Raw genomic sequence first — 26,368 nt, 5'->3', positions numbered from 1 at the left:
ATGCATGGAGTATTGTTGCTATATCTGGGCTGGCGTATCCACTAGTTTCCCTCTCTTAGACAGTATCCAAAAAAAGGCTAATTTAATAGGTCCTGCACTATCGTTCAAGCTCCAACCTCTGTCCCATCGCTGCAATGTTGCATCCCTGTGCCTGTTTTACAAATACTTTAATGGAATTTGCTGTGAACTCCTAGAATGTGTGTCCCTTCAACATAGATACACCTGACAAATAGCAAAATAACACCCCTCTTTCTTTCCCACTTCCTTAAATATACTAACCTGTAGAAGTTCAAATGTAGTGTGAACAGACATCTCACTGCTCAACTCCTCACTGTCTCCTGTTAGACATGATCTCAAATAGTAGCTCCTCCTGTTCCATGAGGCAATATGTCTTGTTTGGATTAAAAAACTTCTTTTTTTAATGAATGCCTTTGACCCAGCAGCCATGAACAGATAGAAGGCATAAGTAATTCTTAATGATATTACAATCACCTGTACGGAGTATTGAACCTTCAACTTCCATAAAACTGTCACTTAGAACTGATTCAGATTTAGCATTTTATTCGTTGTGCCACAAGTCCATAAACCCAGAAATATTCTATCTATTCAATTTTGCCAGGGAATGTTAACTTTAGTTTTTGTTTCTCTTTTGTTATTTAAATGGTATCACTTATTTTTTTTATTATTTTATTTATTTTTTTGTTTGATTTTGAAAGATAAATCTAATTATTACAATATTATTCAATCATTAAATTAATTAGTCAAATTTTTGTAAAAATTAAGTAATTTTGTTAAAGTTTGGAGTTCTAAAATCATTGGGTGTAAGTAATAGAGATTAAGTATATGATTAATTAGAAGTTTTATTTTTGTTGATTAAAGCTACAACAATCAACATTTACGGCTGTTGCTGCTTTCAAGCATATACACCTCCACAACTTTTGTCAACTACTAATCGTCATTTCGGGTCAAAATCAAAGTGTAGTATCTGTTCTCCAGATGCTGCACTTTAATTTCTTGTTCTCTGTCAGTGGAGGAGAAATCCTTCACGACTGAGACAATTTTTATTTTTGTTCCTTTTCTCCACATTAAAAAACGACCCTGGTGTCTAACTCTGTCCCGTGGGGAGGCATTGTAAATAGTAACTACTAATTGTCATTTTTTTGTTGACCAATTAACATTCGTTCTTTATGACATCACTGCTTTTACCAGCTATCTTTTATCTTTTATGACATCACACTGCTTTTGCCCTTTGTGTGACGTAACCCATTTTCAAATAATTATTGTTTAATATTGCATTTTTTTTCATCTAAAGTATTCAATAAAAAACAAGTTTGAGACACAAGCTTAATGAATATTTTTTTAACGAGTTTATTCTTAAACATAAATATACATATTTTTCTTTTTATATAACACTAGCGGGGGTACCCGGCATTGCCTGGGTGTTTAGAGGTGTGTGTGCTTGGGCGGGGTGTTAATCAAAACATAAGAATAAGCGAAGTAAATATTTTTAAATATTAAATAAAATTAAATATTATATAAAAAAAAAACTTAAAACTTAAAAAAAACCCCGAAAAAAACACAAAAAATACTAACGTAAGGCAAACGAACGATGCTAAATGTAAAAATCGGAAAACAGAAAAACGAACGTTAAAACTTCTTTAAAAAATCTGAAAAAGAAAAAAAAAACGTAAAAAATGGCTAAAATTAGCCTGTTCCAATATTAAAATTTAAAAAATTGGTGGGTACACGGCGTTGCCCGGGTGTTTTTGGGTGTGTGGTCGGTTGGGGGTGGGGGTAATTAATGAAAACCTAAGAATAAGCGAAGTAAAAAAAAAAACAAAAAAAACGAATGTTACGCGAAAAATGGCTTAAATAACCCTGCTTCAATAATAAAATTTAAAAAATCGAGAGGAAAAAAAAAAAAAAATGACATCTCACACCACGATTTGAACCCAAACCGTTTAGATAATGATCCAACACTCTAACCAACTGAGCTAACACGACATACATGAAATTATGTCAGTTTTTCAACTATTCAAACTAAATCAGGTCATGGCGGCATCTGACGCATGCGTAGAACCGGTCGTCGTCATGAGAGGACGGTTTTTGTTGACCCCCCCCCCTTCCCCGTAGAAAATTGTCGATTTCAGGGTGAAAAAAATTAACGTTTTTGGCCAATTTTTCGATATTTTTCGGGCAAAGGATGGAGCTTCAATATGATACCAAGTTTGTGAATTTTTGTTCTGTCTGTCGAAAGTTTTTAGTGGACATACAAACATACATACATACACACATTTTCGCTTTTATATTTATAGACTAGCGAGGGGTACCCGGCGTTGCCCGGGTGTTTTTCGGGGTATGTGAAAAAAAACCGAAAATGTGAAAAAAAAACAAAAACAGGTGCCTATGGAAAAAAACCGAAGCCTTCACAACACGCAGTTGGAAAATAGTAAAGTGTTTAAAAAAACAGGTGTGCGTTTTTGATTGATGTGACGGCAATAGGTATTCAGCAGTTAGCATTTTGTGCGGGCAGTTTTGAATGAGGTGAATAAATCGGTTTGTTTGTTTGTTTTTAAAAACCCGCTCCCTGTTAGGAGGAGCGAAATGAAAGCTACAGTCTGATATGACAAAGTCGACATTGAACAAACGTTACTTAGCTCTCTTGAGACAACTGGCTTTCGGCCTGTGATTAGAGTCGAGTTTCGCTTTTTTTTATACCGAAAACCGAATGTAACGCGTGCCGATGCGGAAAATGTCGAATAATTAACGTTTGAAAGTCAATAAAATTAAATAGACAGGCGAGCTCCGTAGGTAACTCTGAGATATTACAATTTATAGATGATATAAAAAGTTTTAAGAAGTTGTGAACCGAGCAACCGCTTCTCTGAAAGAAGCCTTTTGTGGACATTGAGGAAAAGCGTACATACATACATACATACATACATACATACATACATTTTCGCTTTTATATATATAGATTATTGGATGTAAATGGCTTCCAAACTTTCAATCTGTTAATTTAAGATTTGCTATTAATTTTAAATCCTGAAATAATTTCTAGTCAGCAATTTATGTTTCAAAATTCTCTTCTAATTTCGAAGTAACTTTTTTTTCTTTTGCAATTATTAATAAAAGATTAAAATAGCTTATTTATGAAGAAATGGAAATTCATTATGGTGGCTTTCATAATAAATTTTTATATGTAGGATATAAAAAATTTTGTTTTACTTTATATTGCATGTTTTATTTCAATAAATAATCGAGTAATAGTAAATGTATTATGTACAAGTGAGAAACATTTTTATTTAATATAGTGGTGTAAATTTATTTCCAAAATATTTATTTTATTTTGTGGGACTAGTGAAATCAAAATGAGCCAATAATAAAGTGACTCTTTTTTTCGGGCACTGTTACAATTTTATTTACAAATTATATTTACAATTTGTACACTTTGATACTGACACAAAGGCCGAAGAGTCAACTTGTATCTTTGGCTAAAACATTTAGTAAAGAAAATGAGTAATTTTATTATTTACAGATGTTTTGTAGATATGTTATTGATATTGAGCATTAACTTAAAACTACTTATTTTTAAAAATAAAATCATGTTACATATTTTGTATTATTTGAATTATTCAGACTACTGTTCTCATCTTCAGTATTATTTTCACAACATTTCGTTTAATGTAATTTCTGACCTCAAGTGTACCTTTTTGAACCCGTGGAATCTTTCTGTCACACTCTGGAACTTGCAAGAAATTTCAAATGGAACCCATTATTTAATCTATGAGAGTAGCATGCTCTCATTCCATTAGTCATGATTGGGTAGAAATTGTAATACAAGTGTGAATTACTTAAGACTTCTACTTGATCATGGCTGACAGAACAAGAGCTTACTACTATCATGGATTAAATAAAGGATTCCATTTGAAATTCCATGGAGATTCCAGAATTTGACATGATATATCTAAAGCAGTTTTGAGGTTACATAAATCAAAATATTGTGGAAGTAACATTCAAGATAAAAACAGTAGTCCAAATAATACAAATTATCAATCCTCATCTAAAAAATATTCAGAAACATGTTATGTATTGTTTTAATAACATTAACTGTTATGTATTTTTCATACAGTATTTACCTAATCACTTCTAAGGAGGCTATGCTTTCGGTCTACTTAGGCTGTCACTATTTGTGTACAGGCAAATATGTTCACATCAATTGACCCATCTCCATCCATATTTGACTAAAATATCATGTCATGGTCTTTAACTGATTTAATTTGGGGATTTCTAAATCATAGAAAAGGTGAAAATCACTTTTGGTGATAACTTCAGTTCTGGTCATTGGAGAGACTCAATACTTGTTGCCAATGAAATTGTACATCTCTATGACCTTGACTGTGAAAAGTTTAGTGGAGTAAGATAGTTCACAGAATTTTAATTTCCAATTTTTTCAAATTAGATGTATGGATTCGATTATCTTTGATAATAACATGTCAGCCAGATCAGATAAATACTTTTTGAGTTTTCTGTTTTCATGGCATTATTTTGGAATTTACTTCGTTCAACATGGAGAAGTAAAGCCAGATAAGACTCGGGCCCATCATTACATTGTCAAGCTCTCAGGACTGACTTCTGTTCAATTTAAAAAAAAATTTTTTTTTTAATTGGAAAATATTAATTTATAAATAAGAATTATATATAATAATATACCAATAAATACAGGGTGAGTCAGATGTAACTAAGCAATCAACGCTTTCTTATTGTAAGTTACTAGGCGGCTATTTAAGCTCACTCTTGGTCGATTGATGTCAATTTCATTGACCTGTCTATTAGAAATTTACTTGTGCATGTCTATTTCAGATGGAAAATCCTGAACCAGAAATAGCTGAGATGAATAATCCAGGCTTGACAATCGAAGAATGTGTCTTTATTGTAAAAACGTTTTACAAAACAGACGAAAGTGAGACATGCCGCCAATTTCAAGAAAAATTTGATCGAGCAATAAAAAGATCCACGACAGCGCATCTTATTCAGTGCTTCGACTCAACAGGTTCATGCAAAGATGTTCAAAGACTAAGAACACCAAAGTCTGTTTGTTTGTTTGTTTGTTTTGAAAAAAGTCCAGTTGTTGAAGTTGGCTTTTGCTTATGGTTCGATTAAATGCACCGCACAAGAATGTGACGTCTCTTGGAGATGAATTTGACAAATGTGATATGACGCTAAATATGAATAAATTTTATATCAACTGAAAATGTTTTGACTGCCCAAATGATCCTGACTCCTTGTAAATAAATTTAGATCTGACATCAATAACATATTCATACACGACGAAATTTGAAATTATAAAACGGTGTTCTAGCTCTCCAGAAATTACAGCTTATGATTTGGGGTGGTTTTTAAAAAAATTAAAATGAAACCTCTTATATTTAACAGAATCCTGTAAAAATTCATTTTTATTTAATGTAAAACTGGGAAATCATACTTTTTAATTGAAATATTTAATGTAGTGTGTTAGATGAGTGGTTCACCTGAGTGTTATTCGCACAATGTTTGGGTTGATTATAACCTCCGACCTTTTGCAGGTGTATCTTGTCAAACTTGGGAACCTGCACAAATGAGACCCTTTATTTAATCCAAAGTGGTAGCATGCTCTCTTTCCCCCTGCCATGACTGTGTAAGAGTTCTAAGTAATTCGCAATTTGATTTTAGTGCTGTCTACACTGCGGATTGAATTTTCAATCTTCAGAAACATTTAGTAAAGAAAACGAGTAATTTTCTTATTTACAGATGTCTTGTGGATATGTTACTTTACAACTAAATTTTATTAATTACTTTGTCCGCTATGGCACAGGTCCTTGTAAGATTCGAACAGCCGTCTGAATAACTCGAATGATATGAATTATCAATCCTTATCTGTAAAAGTCGTTTTACATGTATATCTAAAATGGTACCAAAATGTTTTACCTCCTCAAAAGCGTTCATTATAATTCTATTACTAACATATGTTTGTATTAAAGAAACACCGGGAAAAAATTGTTCAGATTTTAATAAAATTAAATTTTACCAATGTCTGTACGTAAGAGGAAAACAAAAGTATTACATAAACATTTAATGATTATTTTTCTAATTAGGATAAGTAATAAGTGTTCAAAATATATTTGTTTAAAATTTAGCATAGAATATTTTCAAAAGAAATGGGTCGGGGACACAAATGAAATAGGATGTAGAACCTGACTATAGCTCATTCCAACAAAGAAGGGTTTGATGGTTCAGGACAAAGTCTAGGTTGCCAGAATGATGTCATGGTTTGTATGACTACTGCATAGAACCAACCAGAAATTATGGATGAAATTATGAAATCCAACACAAAAACAGTTATTTAGCTCAGATACACAACAGAAAAGGAACGGTTTCCAATTGAATTGTCGATTTTCCGAAAATGGTTACTGACTTAATGACATTTGGATATAGATATTTTGTGATGTGATCTGAATTCAAGATTATGTAATAATCAATCTACATCATATGAAAAAAAACAAAAAAAAACATCACTGTATAAAAAACGTTTATCAAAAGTAATGACAAGGTCTATCCATACGTAATATCAATTTTATTTACATTTTGAACAAACAAAAGTAATGAGTTACAAAACAATGAGAGTAGCGTTATGAAATATTTAACGGTCTCGACAAAGAAAATATTCTTTTGACGAAATTGCCGGTAGCTACAGCAGAGTTCGTTTGCATGTGAAGAATATGTGCAGTAGTTGGTAACAGTGTTGTGAATAGCATAAGTTCCTGTGGAAAGTTGTGGTTCGCACTGGCTCTGACTGAGAGCAACACATGTGCTCACTTCTCTAGATGATGTGAACCGGTGTCCAAACTCAGGATGCAACTGTTTCTAATTATTTGAAGTCTAATATAGGCAACCAATCTAGATTTAGTTCTTCGATCCAATCAGCAACTAGTAAACATTGAATGTTTCAGAGAAAGTAGTAGTAGTGGGAGGAGGAGGAGCAGCAGGCATTTCACCACTGTACATAAATGAACAATACACTTGAAGGCTGAAGAGTGCATAAATGTGAAACTCTTTTTCATTTATCACTCTCGTATTACCATAAAAACAGCTATTGTTATTTAAAGCAATAATGAAGCTGAGTATTTTGAAAAACGGTATATGTAGTACAAAATGCCTAAAAAGTGTTATTTGAATGCCTAATTTTCATAAGTATTTTTTTTATATCTATGTATCTATAAAAGTGTGTGTGAGTGAGAAAGAGAGGGGGGGCACTACTCAACAAATTTTGGATCTACAGACTTGAAATTTGGTATATAGGGTATTCAGACATGTGGAAAACTTAATTGGTTTTCATCCGGAAAAAAGGACTGCTTAAGAGGTCAAAATTTAAAAAAATTGGCACTTAGGGGTTATCGGATTTTTATCTGTTTGTCAACTTTTTCACAACAGTTTTGTTATGTTAAGAATATGTAAGTTTGAAAATGCTTTTTAAAGATCGTATCAAGCTAGTCTAATGGTTATCGTTCTTGATTCCTTATCTTTAGGTTTTGGTTTCGATTTCAGCTTGAGTATTATTTTTTACTTACAAGAAGTGAATCGTTAAAACAAATCGTAATATTCGCGTGCACATGTGTTTCTTCCCGTTTTTAAAGGAAGTTAATATTACGTTTAATACCAACGGTATTTCTGTTTATAATAAGAAATCTGCATTAATTAACTTATAATATTTATGCATATTTTATGATCGGGCAACGCTAGTACTTTAATTAATGGTCGGTGTTATTCATTTGTAATTTTATCTTTTCCATATATATGTAATATTTTCGTCAATAAAAAAAGGATAAATTACAATTTTTTTTTTTTTTTTTTTTTTTTTTTTTTTTTTAATTTGCTGATTAATTTTCGAGTGAGACAATTTAAATTAAACTAAGGAAGATATGCCAACCAGGCACAAGTAAGGAAGGGTTACTGACTGCATTCTCTCCCTCCCTTTCTCTGTCTTCTACTCCTCTCTCCCTTATCTCTTCTCTCTTCTCTTTCCCTCTTATGTCTCTTCTTTCTCCCCTAATCTGACCCCTTATATCCCCCTCTGGCTCCTCCTTTCTCTCCCCTCTCGCTTCACCTCTCCTCCCTCTCTTTCTCTCTCCTCTCTTTCTCTTCTTTTCCCTCTATTTTTCTATCTATTTTCCCCCTCCTCTCGTTTGCGACCCCACATTTTTTATTGCTTTTCAATTCAGTGAAATATGTCTAGGTTTAAAATTTAAAAAAGACCTCCCACACAATTACTTAATCATTTCGATTTCTTCTTTTTTTTTTCTTTACGATTTTATTTAAAAGATAGCTAATGTCATAAGTGTTGACGTTGACAAAGAAATAACCTGAAGGAAAGCAATACAAGTAATAGACATTTTGACGCCATTTATCTGTACATATGAGTAATTAATTTAACTACAGATTTCAAAGTCGTTCCAATACAACTTAAATCGTTATTATATAAAAAGAGCTTTGTATGTGTGAGTTCGTTTCATATGGACTTGTAAACAGCTGCCCCCCCCCCCCGCGATATATATATATTTTTTTATTTAATTTTTAAAAAAATTTGAATTTATTTTTTATTTTACACAAAGTTACTTGATGTGTTTAAGAGTGTTCTTATGTAAGTTTTGTATTAGAATGCATCTGATAAGTATCAAAAAAATCTGATGATAGAAAAAGTCCAATTTTGACCAAAGTTAACACTTTGATACAACATAACATCACAAGTGTATTTGAAAACTTTTACCGCACAGCAGAAAGGCCCAACCTATAAAATCAATTGTAGATTCTTTTAGAACACGGGGGCATTCAAAATGAATGTGTGTTTTTTGTTTTTTTTTACAAGGGAGTCACCACTTATCAAAACCCGAAGGCCACTCGAGCATAAGGGTTAATGAATGTAAGATAGTAGTGTAGTAATCGTTAATTGTGTAGATTGGGTAGAAATTGAATTATTTAAGGGGGCGACTCAACAAGAACTTGTTTATATTGAACTTGAAGGCTACCATATTGTAATCTGCCAGGAAGCAGTTCTAGGAAAGAAGCTTTGTTCATGGAATCTTCATTTAGATGTTGTAGCTAATTGAGTGTTTAGAGCACAATTGAACCATGATACTTGACTTTTGCATTTTAAATTTAAGTGAAGCTATTATTTATAGATAATTTTATAGAATCAACTGTGCAATGTAGACTACAATGTATTGTGGACTAAGTCACTGCAAGGGGAGGGCATATGAAACTTCCTCCTGGTACACTGCAGGGAGAGGGGATCCCTAACTAGAGCAGGCAATCAATTTGATTAAAAAAATGGGTGATTTCACAAATTTTGATGGCAATAAAAGTATGGAAGAGTGAAACGTTTGTTAGTCCTCATTCGATCCTGGGCAACGGCAGGTCTTCCTGCTAGTTTACAATAACTATTAAATGAAAAGATACTACAAACCACAAACAATAGTAGTTTTGTTGTTGTTTTTTTTGTTTTTTTTTCTCTTAAAACATTTTGCTCATATTAAATCGAAACTGTCATTTTAAAGATATTTTAATAGCATCTTCAGAAAAAAAAAAAACTTGCAACTGGCATATAATGGAAATTTGGTGTCAGTTTCTGAACGACATTACATTTTTCATTTATATATTTTAGTGTTGGGAAGATTAATCTGAATTTGGTGGAAAAAAAATTAGAATTTTTGTGACTATTGGAATCTGAAAAACTAATACCAAAAAGGATTCCTTCAGTTATAATTCTTTTTTGTTTTATTTTGTTTAAAACTTAATTTTCCATTGCTGGTATTAAAGATAAAATAAATATTTAATGATTTTTACCCTGCCAACGAAATTAAAATCTATAGATCATTCCAAAAGTGTAGGGTTACGGTTGTGAAAATATATGCAGATAATGCATGGGTTTTTATGGTAATCTGAAAATAAAATAATTAAAAACAAGTCTACAACTATGTTAAGGAATTGTAAAAGATTCAGAATTGATAATTGTATCGGAATGAGAAAAATATTGGCATCGTCCCACCACTATTATATATATATATATATATATATATATATATATATATATATATATTTACTTGAAATTTACTCGATTTGTATATACCAATCATAATGAGTTAAAAATCTTTCTCATAAATAATTTTTTTTTGGTCATGAAAAAGTTGGGGTTTTTTAATATAAATTTTGTAAATTTAGAAAAAAAGTCCAAACTCAATTTCTATTGGGTTCCAGAGCATATATAGTGTATAATTCTCCAAGTTACAATAAGTTGTCCAAAATGGTGTTTTTTAAGAATATGTGACTAAATATGCAGCAATAACGTAATTTTGCAGACTTGTTAGTGGGAATACGAAACAATAATGGATATCTTTTGAAAAAGTAATAAATAACCAACTGAGAAAACTTGAAATTCATAACTTGGAGATTTATTATTTAAAAAAATAAAAATAAAACACACACACACACACACACACACGTATAGTTTAGTTTCTTAAAAGTACATCCAATGAAACAACATGTGTCTACCAAAAAGTGCTCAATGAGTAAACAGAGCAGGTAATATTAAATTTATTTATTTATACAAACATTGATGGCTATATATATATATATATACACACACACCACCACCATATTCTCTACCAGCTGTACCTACCTGGCGTTGCCCAGGAGTCGTTTTACTTTTCTTTTCTTTTTTGACATCCCAGCACTTCTGGCTTTTCTCCTAATTAATTTCTTGTGGCAAACTAGTTCACCATATTTAGTGGCTCCTTTTCTTTAAGATGTAGTTGAAAATGGCAACATTCCCCACCTCCTACATAAAAATAAATCGCTGTCAGAAAAATAGTACCTAACATGAAGTAATCCGGGGGGGGGGGAAGACGGGGGAATATATATATATATATTCCAAAAGTAACGCCTATTTTTTTTTTTTTTTTTTTTTTTACACACGAATGGATCAGCAGGGATTACAAATTGCATTGTTATGATGACTGAACTCCTACATTCATGACTTGAAAGTTTCATCTTTCTCTTGCAGATATTAATGGTCTGAGACTCTAAGAAAGTAACCCCTGTCATGGACATGTGTCAAAAGCATAGATGTATCATAGAATTCTTTCATGCAGAAAAAAATTGAATCAATCGACATTCACCAGCACCTGTTGAACATTTACAAAGCTAATGCAGTTTGTGTCAACACAGTTAGATGGGTTCATCAATTTCAGAGAGTGACAAAGTATGCGAGTGACAAAGTATGCTCCCGACTTTTGTGAAAGAGGCTGGCAAAAATGGATTGAGAATGGTGGTGACTATGTAGAAAAATAAATTCTGGAGCACAAGAAGGTTGCTTTGTAGCTCTTCAATGTTTTAGTTTTTTTAGTTAATAAAATAGGAAGCCTTACTTTTGGAACGACCTTCATATTAGTGCCACAAAAGAAAAAATTGTACATTTATGAAGAGAAAGGATTAAAGTTTGTTTATGTTGAAATTTTGTCAAAATATCTCAAAATATAAATGAAATATTAGTCGAAATTAAAGTGAATTCCACTATATTTATTCATATTCACTTTCTAGCTGATACCGTTTTATGATAGCTAAACATAGATTTGCTTGCCGAGAATGTTCAAATTTAAATGTTTTTAATGATTAACTCCAATGTTGCTGAATTCTAATTTTATTCTTTTATAAAGAACAGCTTTGTGCGTAAGCTTATACGACAACCAATAGACTTTTTTTTGTTGTTTTGCCTTTTAAAATTGTTTTTCTCATAAAATCCATAAGGTTTTTTTTAGCCATCCGTCAGGAGTTTTTCCCTCAGTACCAAAGCCAAGAGTATAGACGGCTTGTTTAGATGACTTGTTTCTTGTTGACTAAGGTATGGCTTTATTCCTATGAAGTTCCAGGAGGTACACCCTCTCAGGCTTTATCTTCTCCCTTTGAGAACAGATTAGTTTATTGTTAATCCCCCTAGGCGCCCCTACTAGGGAATTCCAACAGAGCTGCTCAAGCATTTTTACAAGCCCGAGTTCTCTTCCTCTAGAACGCTAGGTTATCAAGTACTACTTTTCAACCTTTGTCACATCTTGCAATTAGAGAGAAAGAGAGAAATAATTTTGCATAAAATATGTACACAAAACTTTTGTTTGTCTGTATAAACGTAAAGGAATAAAATTAGAAATCACATCAAGTAATCTATATACTGCTAAAAGTTTGTAGCTTGCTTGTTGATGTGCACACTATTTGATGGTGCGAGCAGCTAATCATATAAATCTCAAGCTTTTTTTATATGGAAGTAGTTCCAGACAAGACATGACACCACTTGATGTAAATTTAATCATAATAATGAAAAGGGAGAGAAAGGTAGAATCATTTCAAGAGAAACAAAGCTTGCAAGAGACTAAGTAAGCCTTTTAAGAGTCCAGTAGTCCTCTGAACTGGTTAAGTGGCAGATCAGAAACCGGTTTCTATATTACTATTAAAACATTGTGGATCTTGTATATTTGTTTTCATGCACGTTGGATAACGTCATAAATGGATGACATCATCCACTAAAACATCATAAAAGAAGTAATGGAGAAGTGATGTCATTGATTAAAAATCGGCTTTTAGACAACTTATGACTCAATGCCTGATGCGTCATATGTGAATACTGACTAATACATAGTGGAACCTTTACATAAAAAAGACTTGGCTTATAAAACGGTGTGAAAATTTTTTGGTCCCTGCATATGAAAAAATTTTTCAAGATACGAATGACAGAAAAACTATTTTATAGGCACCCAATTCTTTGAAAAATCTGATAAAATTGTAGTTTTATTCGATTAAAAAATGTTTTAGTAATAATCTCAAAATATTTGTGTTGATTTTCTACCTTAGAAGACATTTTTTTCTTGGACTTGAATTTGTTTCTTATCCCTTCCCACCCTTAAAGTTATATAAAAAATTTTAGTCAATATACACGTTACAATTTTTACTACATTTGGAGAATATAGATTAAAGAAAGATTTTCTGTAACTTCTATCGTACACCCTCTAAAATTTTTTTAAGTAGTGGGGGAGCTTGTTATTTTCTTATTAGCTGTAAGAAAGTAAATAATCCTATTCACTTTGAATCCTTTTCCTTCAGTGTGCATGGGTTCCCATAGATTTGATTGAGTTTGTGACCTTATGTGTAATGAGTAAAATGATTAAAAAATTGTGCCATATCTCTGTCGTTTTTTTATTAAATAGAATTTTATTTTTGGATTTCGAACAAAAGTAAAAACAAATAGCAAGAAAAGATTGAAGGTTAGGTTAGGTATTATTTGGCTTATTTCATTCTGGTTTTATCTTTATTATAAAATTTAATGAGTGTTTTTATAGGGCTTAGAACGAAATAGACAATTTACATGTAAAACACCTTTCAGGATACGAAAATCTCAAGATATAAAAGTCAAGACATAAAAGAACGGTCCATAAAAAAATCCAATCATTTGAGGCCCGTGTAGCGCCACTCTGCGACTTTTTCTTTCGGAAGAGATAGTTTGAAAATATGGGGGGCAGACATATAGCCTTTTATGTATTAGATTAGTGACAGTTCGAATATTTTTCTCAATTCTGATACAATTACTGATACTGCTGGTTTACTTTCAGGTTTTGATACAGTTACAGATTCTGATTCTTTTTTAATTTCAAATATAGTTTTTTTGTTTTGTTTTTTTGTTTTTTTTTTGTGAGGAGGAGGTTGCATTACTGTAAAACCCATATAATATTTACAGTAGAACCCCAGGATACAGTTTTTTTTCAGGTTACGATGTGAAATACAATGTTTTTCCGGACTCTGGTTGCAGTATTTGCCTCGCCTTACGGTGTTATTTATAATGTTATTTGATTACTGTACTGTATTTTGTTACTATTTTTATTTAATATATACTGTATAAAATTTTGCTTAGGCCCCGTCATAGGTCGATTTCACCAACCTCTGAACGGATTAATGCTGTATCCCGGGGTTCTACTGTACATATATTTTATCAAATGTAAAAATACACTTGTGGAAGGGGGGGGGGGAGGTCTGTATATTTTAGTTTTTTACTGATAGCTCAAAATCAATAAATTATTTATAATTTCATCATTAATGCGAGCCCTGGAAAATAGTTTTAAAAAAAAGAACAATAAAAAGAATCGTTTTCAGCATTTGAAAGTAGGCAAAAAAAATTTCCAATTTCGTTACTCCAAAAAGTTTCGATTTTTTCGTGTTTTTTTTTTTTTTTTTTTTTTTTTTTGTAAATTTCGATTAATCGTCCTAACAACAGTATATTTATATACTAGACAAGTCGAAATCCAGAGGTATCGAGTTTACTCGCTCTGAATCTTGTTTGTTTGTCCTAATGCACACTAAATAACGTTGTTTCATAACCTCATCCATCAGAGGTGAGGATGGTATTTTTTTACGATGTAATCCATCAAAACAGAGGGTGTGATAACTCTGCACAATATATATCCTTTTATGATGTCGTCCATTTACTACAGAAGTAAAGATAATTGTGCATTTACGTTGACAACGGATTCGGATCCTAATGTTTTATCTAGTCATTTCTTAAAACGTGTTTAAAGAAAAAAATGTAATTTTCTTATTTATTTTTAAAAAAAATAAATAAAAATATTTGTGCCCAGAGGACAGACATATTCTCTAGTTCGTAATCTATTTCCTAATGTCCTTTTCGTTTTTGTAATTTATTTAATATAATTGTTTCCTAACTGATATCTTTGCGTCACATCTTGTCTCCTATCTAGTAAAAAAATTCAGTTGTTAAATAACTTGGGTCCCATCTTGCCTAGTGGTTTTTATTACAGCTTAAATTACCTTTCATTGACAGTCTTATTTCTGAGCCGTCTGCTCCCCGCTCCCTCTCATCTCTCATTAACAACTAACACACTTCTAAATATACTTCATTATTCTTATAAAAGTATATGTGCATGCAAGTCAATAAACTTTACTCTTGCTCCATTTATTTCTTACCATCTTCTCTCTCTCTCCCTTTTTTCGTCCCACATGTTGTAGTAGTAGTAGTAATCTTAATGTAAAAATATGAACACATTGAAAATAGCTCTCATTTAATTTTTTTTATACATAACCGTTTTAGTATTCTGACATAGATAGCCATGACATAAAATACATGTAATCTATCTATATAATTATAAAACTCTGTGGGCATTGCTTGCATCTTGTTTTCAACAATCAGGCGATGACATCTTTAAAAAATAAAAATAAAAAAAAAAAGGGGGGATAATAGGTGAATATATAATTTGCATATGGGCATAGCTCAGAGGCTAAATAATGAGGGTGAAGAGTTGTATGTTTTGGTTTTGATTCTAACTGATGGCACCCAAGTCTATATATATATATATATATATATATATATATATATATATATATATTAGTTTTGATCTTACTATTATATAATGATCGATAGAGAATTGTCCCTATAATGATTAATAAAAACATAGTCTTCATAAATTAGAATATCATATTTAAGCGTATTTACAAAAGGCAATGCTGGGTAGCCTGCTAGTATATATATAAAAGTGACTGTGCGAAGAACAGTTTCTGCCAAACTCCTCTGCCAATTTTTGGTCTACAGATTTGAGACTTGATATATATGGAATTTGGATTTATGGAACAAATTTGATTTGGTTTTTAGCCGGTAAAAATAGCTGCTATGGGGTCAAAATTGGAAAAAATAAAAAATGGAACTTAGCAGCTGCAAGTTAACTTCAAGTGCTCTTCTACGAATGCACAAATATACATTTATAGGTTAAACGTTATTTTTTTTAACTTTTTATATGTGTATGGACATGGCTTAGAACGTAATGAATAATGTTCGAGAGCTATATGCTTTGGTTTTGATTCTAGCTGAATGTACCCATCTTATTTTTTTTTACCTTTTGAAATTATTACTATATATTGAGTACAATATAATAATCAATAGAGTATTGACCTTATAATGATAAATACGAAATTTGCATAAATTAAAGTATCATATTTAAGCATATTTTATATCGGTCCACTCTCGGGGGAGGGGGACTACTATATATTGAATCTAAGATAATTTATAAAGAATTGGCTCAATAATAATAATAATAATTACAAAATCTGCATAAATTAAAATGTCATATTTAAGCATATTTTACGACTGGGTAATGCCGGGCAGCCTAATACCCATTCAAGAGTAAAATTAATTCACTAAGTTGAAGTTTTTCAGTCCTTTTATGTCGCTTTTCAAAGATTAAAATCAAGCAATGTCTATAAATCTAATTCTAATTTTGATCAAAATCTATTACATGATTTTGATTCTAGAAAATGTCTCAAATTCCAGGCTTAAGCAATGTTAAAAAGAAATCTTGCTTAATTGAATGTCTTATGATTATAGATCAAATTTAATGCAAATCTGAAATATATTAAGTCTAAAAGGAGAGGTTGCACTCGTTTTATTCTTCTCAAAAACACTTTAAAATATCCCAAACAAACTGGAATTTGGAAAATGTTAAATAATTGACATCTAATACCTGTTGATAAAATTTCACAAAAATTGGAAATTATCTAAATTTCACAAAAGGATCACCCTTTGTTTACCTTTTTTGCATGAAACTAAATTAACCCACATTACAATCCCATACACCTAACATCTGTTCTAAAATTTATAATGATCAATTGATTAGTTTGAGTAAATCCTGTACATATTAATATATTTTCATCCTCAAAAAGGAACTGCAAAACTGTTCTGTTTGCAGGGAATTAATTTATCTGCCCTGATACGGGTATTCTTCTTGTATCATATAGATAACAATTAATTTTATCTAGAATTGTCTGAAAAACTTTTTTGTTTTTTTTAGCCAAGTTTTCAAAGATAATGGCAAGTTTTCAAAGATAATGGCAGATTCCTCTCTGTAAAATTTCCTTCTATGAGAAATGGTTTCTGAGATTAATGTTTTCTAAAAGTAGTGATTTTTTTTTTTTTTTTTTAAACAAACCCCTTGCCCTCTCTGTAAGATTTCTTGGTGCTTCTACACTATCAGAACGAAATTTCGGAAATCGTAATACTGAATTTCACATGAAAAAAATGGTATCTATGTATTCCTCATATTTTTGATTATCTCAAAAAATTATGAAAATTGATGAGATAGAAAATTATTTATTAAAGAAAATAAAAAATAGAATTTGAAGAAAACGATCGTATTTGCTTATGTAAGACACAGCAGAGTTCAAAAGGGAGGTAATTTTCCATTTCGATTTATTTGATAAAAACAAGATGGCTACAATTTTTCACCTGCTTAACATGATTAAAAAAATTTTTTTTTTTTTTTTTTTTTTTTTTTTTTTTTTTTAATAATTCAGTGATGTTCAGGTAATTTCTACTGCATAATTTGGAAGCTAACATTGTAATTTATTAGAATTGACAAAAAAAATCAGTAGAAAGCATTGTTTTTATCTGAAAACTCCATTTATCGACTAGAAAATTTTGTCCTGATAGTGTAGAAGTGCCGATTTCTTTCTAGGGGTAATACAATATATTTTTGAGAACAATGTATTCTAGTAGTAATTACTTAAAAAAAAAAAAAATCCATGCAAGGAGTTTTTTTTTTTTTTTTTTTTTTTTTTTTTTAAACAAAGGAGTCGGCTTTTATCCAGACTCAGAGGCCATTCGAGGATGAGGATTAATGAATGTTCAGTAGTCAATCGGAAAATATCATAGTAATCATGAGTAGTGGAAATTTGGTAAACTGGATTACTTAAGGGGACGGCTCATCAAGAATTTGTTGGAATTGAAGACAACCATATTGTAGTCAGCTGGAAAGTAGGCAAACGGAAAAAGAGTTTTACAGGTGTGCAGTTAACAAGTAGTATTTTCTATAGCAATAATGTTCCCACTTTTACTATGAAATTCCATTCTAGGAGTAATATTTTCACTTTTACTGAAAAATTTTCTTCTAAGAGTAATGTTTCCTGGGAGTAGTGTTTTCTAGGAAAGTAACGCTCTCTAAGATTTCCTTCGGAAAGTAATCTTTTCTAGTAGTAATGCATCTACCTACTCTGTAAAATCTCCTTCTAAAGGTTTTTTTTTTTTTTTTCTAATAGTAATTTTTCACTAAAATTTCCTTTCTCAGATCAACATATTTTAGGAATATGAATATCTTCTACCTATAGAATTACATTTGTCAGTTTTGTTCAACGTTAAATATTTGTAGATGGTTGATATGCCATAAAACAAACCAAAGCAAACTAGCAAATGACAGTTTATTAGAAGTTGGTGATTTTGCAACCCTTTCTTCACTTTTGCGACCATTGATTTTATAACTCCATTGTGCAGGTGTCATTTCAAAGTGTATCCATTGCTTTTTTATTTTATTTTTTTAAAACGGAAAATGCCACAACCTATCTTTATCTTTATAACTTGAATTATTTGTTCTCATCTTGGATGTTATTCACACAACGTTTTGATTGATGTAATTACTAGGGCTGTGATAACAGCATATTCTTTTCATTGTTTTGACTCTTTAGTATATATCCGTTAATATCATGTTTTTATCTGGATGGATGTGGTTCTCGGTTGATTAAGTGTACCTAACTGTGTCAGATGTATACTCAAGAGTCAAAAGAATGAAAAGAATACTCTGTTGTCACAACCCTAGTAATCACTGACCATCTTCAAGTGCATCTTGTTGAACTCTGCAATCAGTACAAAATTTTTTTGTAATTTAAAAGAAATAATGAAAATATTAAATCTTTTATTTGTTTATTGTATTTTTTATTTTTATTTTATTTATCTTTATTTTATTTTTTTTTTCCCAGATATATCAGTTGAGGACTGTAGAAAATGTCCGGAAACATCTCTGCACAGTGTAAAGAAAAAAGAAAAAACGAAACTTGATAAACATGATGAAAACTCTGGCAGCAGCAGTTCCCTGCAAGATTGTGCGTGTGCCACCAAAAAGTCCAAGGTTAGTCATGCCAAGAATGAAAATCGTTCTGGGAACGAAGAAGGGCTGACGTCATCATCATCATCTTCTACCATTACAACACCACCTAGCGCCATGTCAACATCAGGGGAAAAGGAAAAGCGCAAACATAATCATCATCATCACCATCACCCACATCACAACCACCATCATCACCACCAACAACACCATTTGCAGCCATCGCACCATCATCACCACAAGTCAGAATCTCCACACGAGAAGAGCTCTAGCTTAAAACCTCACATTCACAATTCCGAGAAGGAAAACATTAAAAAGGACAATCCCGGAAAAGAATCATCAAAGCGGATCAATGGTGACTCGTCCAGTGTGGTGCGCGTGAAGCCACCGCCAAAGAAACGCATCGTCAGTAACTGCGGCGTGCAAGTGAACCTGAGACGGCGCACCGAGAATAAATCTGTACAGGTCTCTGTGAAGCACTCAAGTTCGTCTAGTCACCATGACGTAAAAGATTCATCGCTATTCAGCAAGCGGGAACATTCTACATCGACTGACCGGAAGGTGGAAATTGCCCAGCGGCTGGAGAGCCATAGTCGGAGAGTTGTCTTCAGTAAGGGCACCCAAACCAATAAAGAAACCCAACGCAAGACGACCACTCATAACCTTTCCGATTTGAGAATCACATTATCATCTGATCACGACCATTTTATACGATCGGTAAAATCTGCGTCATCTTTACCTTCTCGGGTGAAAAGAGAAAGTGAAAGCAGTGACCTCGGATCTGAAGGTTGTGATGTCGGTGATGCCTTGAAATATAAAGATTTGATGCATTTTGAGAATTATACAAATGGTGGCGCATTAGTCCTGCACACTTATCAGGAGGAACTTGATAAACTCTCGCCTGAGCAGCTTTCCGAATTTGTCCAGGAATATTTTCATGTTGTATTTGACGAGGAGACAGAAGGAGTGTCCAATTGTGTGATGGGCATTGTTCACAATGCTGCCAGTACCCTGCCTGATTTTCTAGAGTATTTTGCTGACGAGTACCCACAATTGACTATCAAGACGGGTGTTTTAGGTAAGTCGGACATTGAGACCAAAACAGTCTCATCTTATTGGGACCAGATCAAAAAGACCTATCAAAATGGTACCGTGCGAACAGGACCTCTTCTTCAGCTGAGCCTCGTCGGTACAGTGCATGAAGAGGTTGGAGACTATTTCCCAGACTTTCTCGATGTTTTGGAAGATAACCTTTTCCTACGACTTACTATGCCTTGGGGGGAATTGTCATCGATGAAAATGAAAGATAGGCGTGAAAGTAATGATGGTCCAATTTTATGGGCACGTCCAGGAGAACAAATGGTCCCCACAGCAGATATGCCAAAGTCTCCTTATAAAAGAAAAAGGTAAGATTTTTTTTTGTTTTTAACTACTCTTTTCTGTTACAAATCTGTTGAATTGTGTGTGTGTGATGTAGTGGAGCCTAAAAGATATTGTTTAATTAAATTTCAGATTTATTATTTCTGTTCTAAATAAGCCATTAAAAAAAAATATCACATTTTCTGCTTCTGCAATACTTTTCCATACCTCATGTAAATAAGGTTTATACATGACATTGCTTGACAAAAAGAAAACAAAAAAAGCTAATAAAAGTTGTATATACAGTCAATTTATTAGGGAACCATTACTTACATTTAAAAATAATGTAGTATCTAACTTCTGCTGGTGGGGACAACACTTTCATGGTGACTACTAAATTACACACTTTGGCAGCTATGCCTTTGCCATTGTAAAGGTGTTCGCCTCTATAAACAACCCTCAGAAAGTTTACCATATTGTGGCGTGCTTGTTAGTTTTGGCCTCAATCACACTCTAGAAGAAATAGTTAAGGGGGTTGCAGTTCAGTGAGGGAGATGGCCACAAGTCTGGCGACCGATGGTAAGGAACATTGTTGAACGACCACGCTCCTGCACACAAAGCCAAGATAACACGAACGTGGTGGTTCTGGATGAACGAGGTTGCCGCTTTGATGTGTGCAGGACTGCTCCTGCACACATCCAAGCAGCAAACTCATTCATCCAGAGTTTCACCATGCTCCTCTGCCCTTCTTGCCAGATCATTGGGGATTACTCAAGTGTCAGATTTTGCCACAGCACCATGTGTATGTGTACGGGGTTATCCTTTAGGTAATTTTATGAATTTATTAAAATATTTTAAGAAATACTATTAAAATGATTCTTTTCACTTATTAATCAGTTGTTTATAAAATTTTTACTTTTGAACTTAATATGTAAAAAGAATTTTTTTATTCTTTTAAATAGTATTTCTTGAAATATGGTTATAGTCAGCTAACGTCTTCCCTAATTTTCTGTGTGGCTGCTACCCATTGCTTTTTTTTATTCAGTATTTGTAGATATTTTGAAGCAATTTATTGAAATAAAATATAAAATGGACGCTATCGAAAAGTATACGAAAATTATTAAAAAAAAATAACAAAACTATACAGATAAAACTAACACAATCTTTATTTGCACTTTTAATAAAAAATTTTGTTTTTCATAATGCTTAATAGAAAAAAAAAGATTGAAAAAACTGTTTACAATAATTCTTAAAAAAAAAAATGATTGAAAAGTGTTTTCAATTGGCAAAAACTGTTTTCACTAAAACATAATAAAGAAAATAATACATGCAGATGAGAACTATTTTGCTTCTTCACCAATTCTAGTAGCAGCCACACTGAAAAATTAGCTGACTATAACAGAAAATATTGTAATGAATTTATAAAACATAACATGAAGGAGGAAAAGAAGATGAGGTTAAAAAAAAAAATTTTTTAAGTGGTGGCAGGCAGGTTCGAACCTGTAACACGAAGGAGGGAAAGAAAGTGAAAAAAGTGTAAGGTGTTAGCCGATGTCACCATCACACAACCAGAAGTTGTGTGTGTCGAATTTAACCATAGTCAAACATACAATGATTTTAATGCTTTGCCGTTTTTTCGAACAGTTTCACTTTATACGAAAAAGCAAAACAAACACCCGAGAGGATGCCACAAGGGGAATTTTGTTTAACTCAATCAAAAAAAAAAAAGGTAGTGTCCATTTGCGAATCTGAGATATTACAATCTATGAAGGATACAAAAACTTCTCGTAGAATCTAACTGATGCGAGAACCCCAATGCAAAAAGCCTTTCGCGGACATACACAAATGCTTTCGTCCATTTTGCCTTTTATATATATACTAGCGAGGGGTACCCGGCGTTGCCCGGGTGTTTTTGGGTGTGTGTGTGTGAAAAAAAAAGGGGGAGTTTTTCCGACGCGCAGTTGGAAAATAGTGTGAAAAAAAAAAAAACCAGGTGCTCGTTTTTGATTGACGTGATGGCGATTTTGTGCGGGACAGTTTTTAATGAGGTCAATTGAAAAACCCGCTCGCCCGTCTGATATGACGAAGTCGACACTGGCTCTGGGCCTGCTATTAGAGTAGAGTTTCGCTTTTGTTTATACCGAAAAGCGAATGTAACGCGTGCCGATGCGGGAAATGTGGAATAATTAAGGTTTGAAAGTGAATAAAATTAAATAGACAGGCGAGGTCCGTGGGTAACTGTGAGATATTACAATTTATGGATGATATAAACAGTTTTAAGAAGTTGCGAAGCGAGCGAGCGCTTTTCCGAAAGAAGCCTTTTGCAGACATCGCGGAAAAGCGCGCACACACACACACACACACACATTTTGCCTTTTATATAATAGATAGAAGATATATAGAAGACTAGCCTGGGTGCTTGGCGTTGCCAGAGTGTTAGGTGTGTGTTGACAAAAAAAAATTGTAGTAGGCAGACAGGCTCGAACCCATGACGCGAAGGCAGAAAAGAAAGTGGAGGTGTCTCTAAGGGTGTTGGTTGAGCAAAAAAAAAAATAGGAGTAGTAAGTCTCGAACCCGTAACACGCCAGAGGAAAAAGAGGTGGGGAAAAAAAAACGTCTTATTGATGCGCCTACCGTGGTTGTGACGTCACGGGCGGTCGAAATAACACCTTTTATGTGACGTCATTTACACAAGGTTTGAATAACCGATCCTCCTTGTAGAAAAGTGCCCAGTTGAGGGTGAAGGGATTAATATTTTTAGCCAATTTTTTTTATATTTGTCATCCGAAAAGTCAAGCTTCAAAAGGATACCGATCTTGTGAAAATCCATCGCCTCTGTCAAAAGTTTTAGGTAGACATACATACATAGATTCATTTAAACAGATAGGTGAGATTTATATAATAGACTAGCAGGGGTACCCGGCATTGCCAGGGTGTTTATTGGTGTGTGTGCACGTGTTGGGGTGGGGTAAATCAAAACAAAAGAATAAGCGAAGTAACAACCCTGTTTAAATATTATATATAAAAAATAAAAACAATGTTAAAACTTCTTTTTAAAAAAAAATCATTGCCCAGATGTTTGTGTCGGGGGGGGGGGTAAAAACGTTTTGGTAGGTAGATAGGATCGAACCCGAAGCCTTGAGGCGAAGTTGGAAAATAAAGTGTGAAAAAAACGTGACACATTAACCGCTCGCCCAGCAAGAAAGAGTAACTGAAACACGTTTGAATTTATTTATTTAAGTATTAAGAATTGACAGGTGCCCGCACTTAATGTTAATGACTTAATGAGGTTAAATATTAGTAACGGAGTTAACTTTTACTGCAGGGCAGTTTTTTAGAGTTTGTTTACCCAATTTTGGCTGGTTTTGTTTCCCAAAGATGTTGTGGGGAAACCAGCTTCCCATAAAAAGGGGATTGTCCAAATTGAATAGCAATTGTCTGATATAAGGAGAAACTCTGCATTGATCAAAGCTGATTGCCTTCTGGACATTTGATGGGAACAATGCCAGCTTTGAATTAGTTTCGCTTTAATACGAAAAAGCCAAATCAACATGTGGTGATCAATAAAAAATCTTGAAAATAGTGCGTAAAAGTCGAGCAAATTAAAGATAGACTTGACCCCCGTTCTTAAGTCATGGATATTATGATTTAGACAGCATATAAAGTTTTAGGAGTGAGCCGACTGATCGCTCCCCGGAAAAAAACCTTTTGCGGACATACAGAAAAAGTGCACACACTAACACATTTTGCCTTATATGTATATATATATATATATATATATATATATATATATATATAAGGCAAAATGCTGCCCGGGTGTTTATAGGTGTGTGTGTTTTTGGGTAAATGAAAATAAAAATCGTTGGTTGTTTTAAAAAAAAAAAAAAAACAAAGCCTTGACGCGCAGTTGGAAAATAGTAAAGTGGGGGGGGGAACCTGCGACCTGGCAGGTGCTCGTTTTTGACGAGTTATTGTTGCGGGACAGTGTTTTATTTACCGCGAGTCTGTTGGCTTCTTTTTTTTATACGAAAAAGCTTAATGCACATGCGGCGATCGTAAGCAATAGCTATTCAGCAGTTAACATTTTCTGCGGGACAGTTTTTAATGAGGTCAATAACCCGGTTTGTTTGTTTTTACCTAACTTTGGGGAAAACCAGCTCCCCGTTTATTAGGGGGAGTGTCTCGTCTCGAAATGAAAGCAACCGTCTGATATGACGATAAGCTGACATTGACCAAACATTACATCGCTTTCTAGAGACCACTGGCCGTGGGCGAGTTGTTCGAATAGTTTCGCTTTTTTTTTTTTTAATACCGAAAAACGAAAGTAACACGTGCCGATCCGAAAATGTCGAATATTTAACGTTTCAAAGTCGGGCAAATTAAATAAAGAGGCGACCACCGTTGTTAAGTCGTAGATATTATCATTTAGACGTGATATAAAAAGTTTTAAAAATGAGCGACGGCCTTGAGAATCCGCTGGAAAAAAGCCTTTTGAAGAGATACACAAAAAGCGAACATAGATACACACATTTTCGCTTTTATATATATATAGATTAATATGTCGCTACATATTCATAAACATGTTTCAGTCAGCTAGCTACACATAACTAGAGACCTCTTCAAGCGATATAGCTTATACAAAAAGTTTTTCATTACGGACTCAGCTTTTGTACAACCTATATCGCCTAAAGAAGTCTCTAGTAACTAGCTGACCGAAACATGTTCATGAATATTTAGCAACATATTAATGCTTATGTAAAAACAAATAAAAAGTGTGTGTTATAAGTACTGCCAAAAGACGGACAAAAATTTGAATCCTATTTTTTATATCTATTTTTTAAGTCTATAATAAATTAATGCTTATTGATTTTTTTTTGTTTGTTTTAATTTTATCATATCTGCAGTAGTTTTGTCGATGTTAATAGTAATTAAAATTATTTAATAAAATAAGATAAATTACAAAAAGCTTTCTTATAATATGCTCATTAAGGTCATTTAAATGAAACTTATCTAATTTATCTAGCTGGGAAGAAACATATATCAATGCATAAGGGTTCATGAATCTCCCCTCATCCCCTCTCCTTCCATGCATGTAACATCAAAGCCAGACTGTCTTTTTTTTTTTTTTTTTTTTTTTTTAAGAGTCACTATCATTGCTCAAGTCTGTAGTGGAATAGGGACAAAAATGGATGGTCACATTCAATGCTGCTAAGACTAAGCTTGTCTCCTTCAATAATTACAAGAAACCTTCTCTATCACCAATAGCAATGGCCAAGAACACATTACCCAAAAGTACTTCCTTTAAACTCCTTGGCCTAACATTTACAGGAAGCATGAACTGGAATAGATACATTGAGAACATTGCCAAAGCTGCTGCGAGGAAGGTGGGCTCTCTCTACCGTGCTAGAAAACTACTTATCCCTGAAAATATCTTGTACCTCTAAAAGATCACCATTCGCTAATTTATTAAATTATCAAAATGTTAATGTATAAATGCTGTGACATCATGAAAGGTGAATGGTAGTTGCCAAAAGCAGTATGTCATAAAGAGTATAATCACTTTTAATTGATATATCCTCTTCAGATTAAAGGTTCAATTCTTAGTCTAAGCAGTAATGAGAATATAATTAAGAATTATTTGACTTCATTCTGATCGTGGCTGGCAAAATAAGAGCAGCCTCCCTCTGTGGATTAAATAAAGTGTCCCATTTGAAATACAGTTATGTCAGTCGAAACATTGGTGTCTAATTACTAATGGAATGAATTCAGTGCAGAGCTGAAAGTTTGGAATTATAAAATGGGATGTTGTGCTGATATTATACCCCGTGAAGCTCCTTTAAAATACTTCCAAGAAACTAAAATTTTGGGAATTTTTATATTAATACCGTAGTACCTTTAACGTACGTATGTACATGTGTCACGGTTTCCAGATTACAAATTATTTGATTGGGAGATTCTATTTATTAAAAATGAGGATAGGTCATAACCTACTATGAACA

The 26,368-nt window shown here is 32.9% G+C and overlaps 1 protein-coding gene across 1 annotated transcript in view; it reads left to right on the top strand.

Moving 5' to 3' along the window:
* Positions 1-26,368, top strand: part of LOC145252759 (uncharacterized) — a 148,231-nt gene that overhangs the window by 81,509 nt on the left and 40,354 nt on the right. The window contains exon 2 of the mRNA XM_080112642.1: positions 18,886-20,416. Coding sequence (XP_079968768.1) covers positions 18,886-20,416 — 1,531 coding nt within the window. The remainder of the gene's footprint in view (positions 1-18,885; positions 20,417-26,368) is intronic.

Source organism: Euprymna scolopes, chromosome 29 (genome assembly GCF_053919585.1).
Source record: "Euprymna scolopes isolate OS-2025 chromosome 29, ASM5391958v1, whole genome shotgun sequence".
NCBI classification, from domain to species: Eukaryota; Metazoa; Mollusca; class Cephalopoda; order Sepiida; family Sepiolidae; genus Euprymna; species Euprymna scolopes.
This window is presented reverse-complemented; position numbering and strand designations above follow the sequence as displayed.